The following is a 10,070-nucleotide window of genomic DNA, read 5'->3' on the forward strand; positions in this document are numbered from 1 at the left end:
TTAACTCCTGTACATTGTAATAGTCTTCTTTAACTCATTCACCCCGAAGTTTCATAATGCACTGTTCCAACCTTTGAATTGGAAGGGTTCAAATGTGTCTTCAGAGATGAATGAGTTAAAGGGTACCAGATGGTAATCACCAGGGCCCGTATTCATGAAACCGTTCTCATGCTCAAACTCAGATTTTGTGCTCAAGCCCAATTTCTTATTCGGGTAATAGCAAAATGCATTTTATCAATGATCTAGAAGAGTATTGGAGAGGCTTTGGGCTAAATAATGTTTTTTGATGTTTTAACTGTGCTTTTTGACCATGTGACATGATTTTAGGTCATGTCAGTTACCAAAACTTTGATTGGAACACAGAATCAATGCTTGAGCCCAGGTATACTCTCTATAACAAAGGACGACAAAAGAACAGATATTCAACACTTGAGAGAATATTAATTTGTCTTTATCACATTCATCGTCAAGAATATTACAACAATTACACTTATTATCCAGTACAAAAATTATTATCAGAAATTTATCATTACATCAAATACATAATTCACAATGAAGTCATTTAATACAACACAGAAACAGCTTTTGAAGCACCATTCATTAAAATATTAAAAGTTTTAAATTCCAATAATAAAGGTAAGAGGCAAAGCATTGAGATCTGATAAAACAGCGAACACGAGTACCCCAGGCAGACAAGTTGATGTCAATCACATGCCGTGTATTCCGTCTTTGCGTATTGCAGAGTTATCTTCTCTTGGAAGCAGGTATTGATTGTTACGTCATTGGTTTTTGTGAGAAAATTACGTCGTTTTCTCAAAAATTGATGACGTTACTCTCACAAACAAGTGACGTAACAATCAATACCTGCTCCCAAGAGAAGATAACTCTGCAATACGCAAAGACGGAATTATTCTATTAGACTCACTGTATATAGTGGAGCCTGAAACCAGATTTCCATACATGACACTACTATGCCTTTCCCACATATATAGCAAGTTGGATGTTCTAAGCATGACATGCTCCAGACAAAGATATTGTTGTTGCCCAGCCTGCCAACGAGATAAACTCATACCACAATAAGTCCTACCAAAGACGGTCGACAGGTGCAAAAATACAGGAGGTTTGAAAGATTTCTTTAGCTCTTTTTTCTGTATTCCATTTTAGTTAAACTTAACCAGATTGAAAGGAATTACTAATTACAGTTATCTCCCTGTCCACAGCTACACTGGGGAACTTTGTAATGTCAGAACACTGTGGGCTGGAACCATAATAATTCTTAACGTAAACAGTAAATTCACTGGGCTGTTTCAAACTTTAATCCTACAACAGTTTTAACAGACAAATCAACATAAAATCTCATAACTCTATCTTAACATACTTCAGTAACAACATGCCGAATAGATCACTTTACAAAAATCTAAATCAACACTCTTCAACCTACAAACAAGTTTGTGAATAAGGCCAGCTTGTCAAAATAAACTCGCATAATTCTGGAAGCCCAAATCCTAATTTTGGTTTCCATTTAACATTTCAACTTAAAAAAATAGTCTCTGATGATGTGGAAAGCTTACTTCCCTAGTGGTATGCTTGGAAATGTATTTCCATTTCAGTCAGAAAAATTGTTCCTTAAAACAAAAAACAAAATTTTGTATATTTCATTTTTACATTAACAAAGATTAATGTCCAACTTTTGTTATTTCTGCTCTATCAGCAACTAAAAATGTTTAAACTTTACAATACCAGCAACCACAACAAAAGCGAATTTCATAGAATATTTCACACAACCATATAAAAATGGAAATGTAATTTCAAGGTTGAAATGTATTTTTTTAATCTTGTTAGCCTCATTACTTAGGATGTATTGATTCCTATATCACTTTATACAATACACTTAAGTTTCTAGGTGATTGTAATTTTGAATGTATCACGGTGAAATCAACAGTCAGAATAAAGCAGTACTATCTTACAGCAAAAGCTAGTATGTACAATCCTGTATCTTAAACAGGAAACATATATACAACACAAACTCTGTCAAACGTCTGGCGATAATAACAGATTTATATAAAATACAATCAATTTGTAGCAATACTCATAGCAGCATTACTTTGATAAAGGCAATATTCCACTGACCAGTAGTGTTACTTTGACAAAGACAATATTCCACTGACCAGTAGTGTTACTTTGATAAAGACAATATTAAACTGACCAGTAGTGTTACTTTGATCAAGACAATATTCCACTGACCAGTAGTGTTACTTTGATAAAGACAATATTCCACTGACCAGTAGTGTTACTTTGATAAAGAAAATATTCCACTGACCAGTAGTGTTACTTTGTACAGAGACTGTAAAGGCATCTAAATATTTTAATGAGAATGCTGTCGAAAGTACCAGGCAATGAGAATGCTGTCTCAATTAGCAGCCAATGAGAATGCTGTCTCAATTACATATAATTACCAGCCAATGAGAATGCTGTCTCAATTAGCAGCAAATGAGAATGCTGTCTCAATTAGCAATCAATGAGAATGCTGTCTCAATTAGCAGCCAATAAGAATGCTGTCTCAATAACATATAATTACCAGCCAATGAGATTGCTGTCTCAATTAGCAGTCAATGAGAATGCTGTCTAAATTACCAGCCAATGAGAATGCTGTCTCAATTAGCAGCCAATGAGAATGCTGTCTCAATTACATATAATTACCAGCCAATGAGAATGCTGTCTCAATTAGCAGCAAATGAGAATGCTGTCTCAATTAGCAATCAATGAGAATGCTGTCTCAATTAGCAGCCAATAAGAATGCTGTCTCAATTACCAGCCCATCTTAATTACCAGCCAATTGGAATGCTGTCTCAATTAGCAGCCAATGGGAATGATGTCTTAATAGGCAGCCAATGAGAATGCTGTCTCAATCACCAGCCAATGAGAATGCTGTCTCATTAGCAACCAATGAGACTGATGTCTCATTAGCAGCCAACAAAAATGCTGTCTCAATAACCAGCCAATGAGAATGCTGTCTCAATTACCAGCCAATGAAAATATTGTCTCAATTACCAGCCAATGAGAATGCTGTTTCAATTACTAGCTGATGAGAATAATGTCTAAAATTACCATCTTATGAGAACAATTTCTCAATTACCAGCGAGTAGTGAAAAGTCTAAAGCCTCATTGATTCAGGATATCAATATGTAATTTTAATCTCATTATATGAATTTGGACAGTATAAAAGATGAACGATATAATTTGAAATTGAAGATATTGTTACCATATTTAACTAGTGGTCAGTTGATGCTGGGCAATAAGCCAACCCAATTTTTACGACAGTCATCTTTCTTATACACAAGTTCTGTTCCTAGAAAAGCCAAGTAAAATGTACTCATTCTAACCCAATATATAAGGTGTTGGCCAATTATCACAGGTAAGACACGCTTACATATGTCTTTTTCTGGGTATTTTCTCCGTTGTTTTTCCATACATCCTGGTATATAACAATAGGCCTACCACCAGGCCCTTGTGTTATTTAAGCATTGACAATTATAGCAATGTCTGTACAAAACAAAAATATAAATTTGCTGAAAATAATGCTGATAAAATTATGGCTGCAATAGAATGATCTAATTATGTTTTAATAATTTCTTGACCTTTTTCTTTGTTTTTGGCATATTTCTGTCCCTCTTATATTTGGCCTCTTCTTCTTTGAATTCCATTATTCTTGAGGTGAAGAGTTCTGAAAAGAGAAAACTTGTTTTTAGTTTATAGTAGAAAATATCAATCATATCATTGACAGCAATAAATATGGAATTTCATATGCATATTTCAATCATATGCTGTGTGAGACCCCAATATTAGCCCGTGGGCTGATACAGGGCGGGGTTTGAACAGATCTACAGTCCAGTATACAGAATCGGTTTGTATGGCCAGGTTCACAGATTATACATGATTGGAACCAGATAGGTGTCACTGTCTGTCCTGTCAGATAAGATCATGTGCCTTCCTGAATCTTGCTGTTAGCCTTACCCATGGTCTTGGTGGTCCTGTTTTTCTCCACTTGGTGTGTGATGAACACCTCAAACATCTGTGTCTCTGTGAACCACTCCAGGAACTGCTGCATACTCTCTGTGGGGGCACCCTGGATAAAGCTCTCCTTCTGTGTAACACAAAAAACACCTGTCGTGAGTACAATGTTTCAGATAAATTGAAATCAATCAAATTTGTATATTCCTTACTTTCGTTAACTTTCAGCAAACTGGTTTTTTTTCAGAGAAGTTTTTCATATACGATTTATCTGCATGTAAACATTTCCAAACATTGCCTTTTCAGAAAGTAATTGAAAAACTAAAAACAAATATAGCAGAAAAATAAGGATTCAATTAGCTTTTTCGTTATTTGGATCATAAATTGGAAATTACACCATCATTTTTTAAACAACCAACATGAGAGTCTTTCATTGCAGAGGAAAACTTTCACAAAATGTCAGGACTGATAACTGAAGGGCTATAGTTTTGACAGTTTCCTGAATTACAGAAGATTTGCTTTATGTCCTGTCATACAACTACAATATGGTTGCCTCAAGTCATTCAGTTGCTCTGTGATAAGGCACTCTGTCTCCAGGAAAACTGGTTTTTCCAAATAATTATATTCAAAATTAGCGAAATCTTAGGAGAGAAGCTTTTTTGTCATTGATCTGTAGCCAGTACCTGGCGACTGCCCTGCGTAGGCCACGAATCCACGATCCAAATAGTTTACATGTTTAATATTTCAGTTTTGGGATTGACAATGATAAAGTCACCACTTACTACAAAAACCTTTTTGCCATCCTGTTGAATGTTAATGTGTTCGGAGAAATGTGCAATTGCTTCTACAAAGAAACGCAGGAACACTTCTGATATCATGAGATTCTGGGCATTGGAGGCGTCTGAAAAAATAAAACAGACATATGTACAATACATTCGCACCTGAAATCAGTGACCTTGACCCCGACATATCCAAACCAGAAATATGCCCCTGACATTTTACCTGCAGATTGTTATAATGATAAAACTTATATATCACTTGATGTATGAGGCCTGCTCGTCACTGTGTAGACTAGGTAGACAACACTGTTACCAAAGTGTAAAGCTTCTCATCATTGTGAGGGATTTAATTTGTTGAAAATCTGTAAACGCCTAACATTTCACAAATTGAGTACCTGATTATTGTTTTTCGGTTTAAGTCCTGTCAAACAAATTACAACCAACACATATTTTTAACTTGAGGAAATTAAACCTTTCCTACCCAGGATATTTAGCAACGACACAGTAAACTAAGAGGCTAATTAATGTAGGTGTATTGAATGTCCATAGCTTACATATGAATTACAAGAAGCCCAAGGGCCTTAGCGGTCACCCGAGTTACATCATAGACATGGCTAGCTCAATTTCATTGTTGACATGTGATGTGGAAATCAACATGTAAACAAGTATTAATTGTAATGGGGGACCATTACAGAAGTCCCCCAAACTGCCAACATAGTAAAGATGCATCAGAAAAGGATCGCAATACCATAAAACACCTACATACCAAATTTGAGTGAAATCGAACAATATCTGGAGTCTGGAGAAGAAGATTTTTGTAATATTGGTTAATTTTCCCTTTGGGCTCTGCCCTGGCCCCTGGGGTTAGGGTAGGAATCCCAATTTTACAATTTGAAACCATCTTCCTCCAAGGATAATTCTCACCAAGTAAGTATAATTTCCTGCAGAAAATTTTCCCTATATAAACTATAGTAAACTTTACCCCCTTCCCAAGAGAGAACATATGGCCCGGGGTCCTGAAATTTACAATTTCAATAAAGCCCTTGATGATCTTTCCATCCATACAGAGAAAAAGACTGTAGTACCTCTGAGTCTGGAGAGGAATTTTTTGAATTATTGGTTAATTTTCCCTTTTGGGCCCAACCCCGGCCCCAGGGATTGGGGTAGGAATCCCAATTTTACAGTTTTGTAGCCTCATCTACCAAGGATGATTCTGACCAAGTTTGTAAATATTACATCCACTGGTTCTTGAGAAGAAGTCGAAAATGTAAAAAGTTTACGTTTGACAGACATCGGACGACGCACAACGAACGGAAAGCAATCAGAATAGGTCACTTGAGCAAAGTTCAGTTGACCTAATAAACTACTTGTTTCAATAGAATTCTCTTTTCATTAAAAAACATATTTCTGTGACCTTACCAGAGTCATTTTTACACATGCTGAGGGCTGTCTTCATGGCCTTTTGGATGAGTTTAGGAAGGAGTGTTCCCTCATCACCCTGACTCCGGATCATCTGCTTCTTATTCAGGTCAAATATCACAATCTGAAAAATGACACCAATTTGGTTAAACTAAGGTAACAGTGGATTTATTATGGTTTATGTTAACATAATTCTGTAAACCAACTTTTCTGTACTGAATGGATGGGACTTTAATTAATTTTACCATCAAAACATGTTTGGTTACATAACATTGTAGGTAAAAATACCTTCACCTCACCTCACCTATCCTTTTCATGCCGGTCGGCATTTAAGGCCCTGTTAAAGATACTTGTTCACATGACACTAATAATACACTATAATTGAGTGTTTGCCATGACATTGTGTGAAAATAAAGATAGATACATATACATAGGTGTCTAGCTTTATATCATGTAGGGATAGGCTTGTCTTGTAAATGAAAAGACAATATCCAATATCAAGATTGGGTAGGGAGTAGGGGTCTACCCCAGTGAGGGGTAGGGCCAGTACGCTTTGCAGATGGACATTAGACAAGGGTGGGGCCTACCTCACAAAGGGGTAGGGCAAGTAGCCTTTGTAGATAAGACAGGGTTGGAGCTTACCTTACTGAGGGGTAGGGCCTGTGCCCTTTGTAGATAGGACAGGAGTGGGGCTTACCTTATTGAGGGGTAGGGCCTGTGCCCTTTGTAGATAAGACAGGGGTGGGGCTTACCTCACTGAGGGGTAGGGCCTGTACTCTCTGTAGATAAGACAGGGGTGGAGCTTACTTCAATGAGGGGTTGGGCCTGTACCCTTTATAGATAGGACAGGAGTGGGGCTTACCTTACTGAGGGGTAGGGCCTGTACCTTTTGTAGATAAGACAGGGGTGGGGCTTACCTTACTGAGGGGTAGGGCCTGTACACTCTGTAGATAAGACAGGGATGGAGCTTACCTTATTGAGGGGTAGGGCCTGTACCCTTTGTAGATAGGACAGGAGTGGGGCTTACCATACTGAGGGGAAGGGCCTGTACCCTTTGTAGATGAGAAGACAGGATCCTGATGAGGTAGGGGGTAGGGGCTTACCTCACTGAGGGGTAGGGCCTGTACCCTTTGTTGATAGGACAGGAGTGGGGCTTACCATACTGAGGGGAAGGGCCTGTACCCTTTGTAGATGAGAAGACAGGATCCCGATGAGTTAGGGGGTAGGGGCTTACCTCACGGGGATTACCTCACTAAGGGGTTGGGCCTGTACCCTTTGTAGATGAGAAAACAGGATGCTGATGAGGTAGGGGGTAGGGGCTTACCTCACTGAGGGGTAGGGCCTGTACCCTTTGGAGATGAGACAGGGGTGGGGCTTACCTCACTGAGGGGTAGGGCCTGTACCCTTTGTTGATAGGACAGGAGTGGGGCTTACCATACTGAGGGGAAGGGCCTGTACCCTTTGTAGATGAGAAGACAGGATCCGGATGAGGTAGGGGCTTACCTCACTGAGGGGTAGGGCCTGTACCCTTTGGAGATGAGACAGGGGTTGGGCTTACCTCACTGATGGGTAGGGCCTGTACCCTTTGTAGATGAGAAGACAGGATCCTGATGAGGTAGGGGGTAGGGGCTTACCTCACTGAGGGGTAGGGCCTGTACCCTTTGGAGATGAGACAGGGGTGGGGCTTACCTCACTGAGGGGTAGGGCCTGTACCCTTTGTAGAGGAGAAGACAGGATCCCGATGAGGTAGGGGGTAGGGGCTTACCTCACTGAGGGGGAGGGCCTGTACCCTTTGTAGATGAGAAGACAGGATCCCGATGAGTTAGGGGGGAGGGGCTTACCTCACGGGGATTACCTCACTAAGGGGTTGGGCCTGTACCCTTTGTAGATGAGAAAACAGGATGCTGATGAGGTAGGGGGTAGGGGCTTACCTCACTGAGGGGTAGGGCCTGTACCCTTTGTAGAGGAGAAGACAGGATCCCGATGAGGTAGGGGGTAGGGGCTTACCTCACTGAGGGGTAGGGCCTTTACCCTTTGTAGATGAGAAGACAGGATCCGGATGAGGTAGGGGCTTACCTCACTGAGGGGTAGGGCCTGTACCCTTTGTAGATGAGAAGACAGGATCCCGATGAGGTAGGGGGTAGGTGAGCAGCACACCTCCAGCATGCTCTCTGGTAGTACAGGTATGTAGACATGTTGCCAGTGGAAAGGATACAGTAGAGAAGAGAGGGCATGGATCGTCTGGGACAGCGTACTGAAGCAAATAAGATCAGAATGCCAATTTAATTTGTTTGAAAATTCTTATAGCAAATTCTTATACCTTGTACATTCATTTTTTGTGCACAAAAAAAGGGAAGATGATCATAGATGTTTTCTAAAAAGAAAACAGATTTAAATTCAGTTTTGTATACTGTATACATGTACATGTGTATCATGAAAACTCAAGCCCACATTAATGACCCGCCTGCTACATGTTACTTCAAATATATAAAATTGGTATGATTGTGTAATCATTTAGGTCAATGAGCAGTGAATACTTCATTTCTCTTACTTTATATGTGTGTTCATTTCTAGATTTTTTCTCCATTTTAATGTTCTTGAGTTTTGGTACACAACTTAGAGCGTGGAATGATACAAATTTAAAAAAAGCTGCTTTGACAGTGTCATTACAATTTTAAAACCTGTGGAATCTAAAGTAAATAAGACTGGGAAATTTCTAAACATTTTCTACAGGTTGGTAAGTATGGATTATCAGAAGTTCTTTATACACAACCAATAAAATTTTCTATGTGACGTTTCGATGACTAGTACGACATGTACACTGTCACCTTCATCAGACAAATGACCAGTGAAGCCTATGCACACATTTCATACTAGTCATCGAAACGTCACATAGAACATTTTATTGGTTGTGTATAAAGCACTTCCCATAAGACTGTGAAATACTTACCTAAGATTTTTGGCACAAAGCAAAACACTTCTCTCCAAGAGAATACAAGCAAAGATCTTAAGCAATTTATCCACTCCTAATCTCGTGAGTAAAAATTCACGGTTCGCCTGGAAAATATGAATAGTTGCTCAAAAATGTCAGCCTAAAACCTTATGTAGCAAAGTAGGTAAAATATTTCATTATTGAAAATAATCAACTTAAATATGTTGGATTCCCATTAAATAGAAAGTATATAATTAATAGCATACAGGCATTCATCCTTTTATAATTAAAAGCATAAAGAGGCAATAATCCTTATATAGTCAAAAGCATATAAGCATGTATCCTTTTATAATTAAAAGCATATAGGCATGTATCCTTATAAAATTAAAAGCATATAGGCACTCAGCCTTATATAATTAAAAGCATATAAGCATTCTTCCTTATATAATGAAAAGCATATAGGCATGTATCCTTATAAAATTAAAAGCATATAGGCACTCATCCTTATATAATTAAAAGCATATAAGCATTCTTCCTTGTATAATTAAAAGCATACAGGCATTCATCCTTATATATCTAAAAGCATATAGGCATTCATCCTTACATAATTAAAAGCATATAGGCATTCATCCTTATATAATTAAAAGCATATAGGCATTTATCCTTGTATAATTAAAAGCATATAAGCATTCATCCTTACATAGTCAAAAGCATATAGGCATTCATCCTTATATAATTAAAAGCATATAAGCATTCATCCTTACATAGTCAAAAGCATATAGGCATTCATCCTTACATAATCAAAAGCATATAAGAATTCATCCTTATATAATCAAAAGCATATAGGCACTCATCCTTACATAATCAAAAGCATATAGGCATTCATCCTTACATAATCAAAAGCATATAAGAATTCATCCTTATATAAT

At 38.1% G+C, this 10,070-nt stretch overlaps 1 protein-coding gene across 1 annotated transcript in view; it reads right to left on the bottom strand.

Annotated features, from left to right (window-relative positions):
* Window positions 1-845: 845 nt before the first annotated feature.
* Window positions 846-10,070, bottom strand: part of LOC110453715 (DENN domain-containing protein 2C-like) — a 37,298-nt gene continuing 28,073 nt past the window's right edge. Inside the window, exons 13-18 of the mRNA XM_021502799.1 lie at window positions 9,160-9,286; window positions 8,286-8,463; window positions 6,210-6,333; window positions 4,794-4,912; window positions 4,015-4,144; window positions 846-3,724 (exon numbers count right to left, since the gene is read on the bottom strand). Of these exons, the coding sequence (XP_021358474.1) occupies window positions 3,612-3,724; window positions 4,015-4,144; window positions 4,794-4,912; window positions 6,210-6,333; window positions 8,286-8,463; window positions 9,160-9,286 (791 nt within the window). The 3' untranslated portion in view covers window positions 846-3,611. The remainder of the gene's footprint in view (window positions 3,725-4,014; window positions 4,145-4,793; window positions 4,913-6,209; window positions 6,334-8,285; window positions 8,464-9,159; window positions 9,287-10,070) is intronic.

This window comes from Mizuhopecten yessoensis, unplaced genomic scaffold (genome assembly GCF_002113885.1).
Source record: "Mizuhopecten yessoensis strain PY_sf001 unplaced genomic scaffold, ASM211388v2 scaffold7491, whole genome shotgun sequence".
In the NCBI taxonomy this organism is placed as follows: Eukaryota; Metazoa; Mollusca; class Bivalvia; order Pectinida; family Pectinidae; genus Mizuhopecten; species Mizuhopecten yessoensis.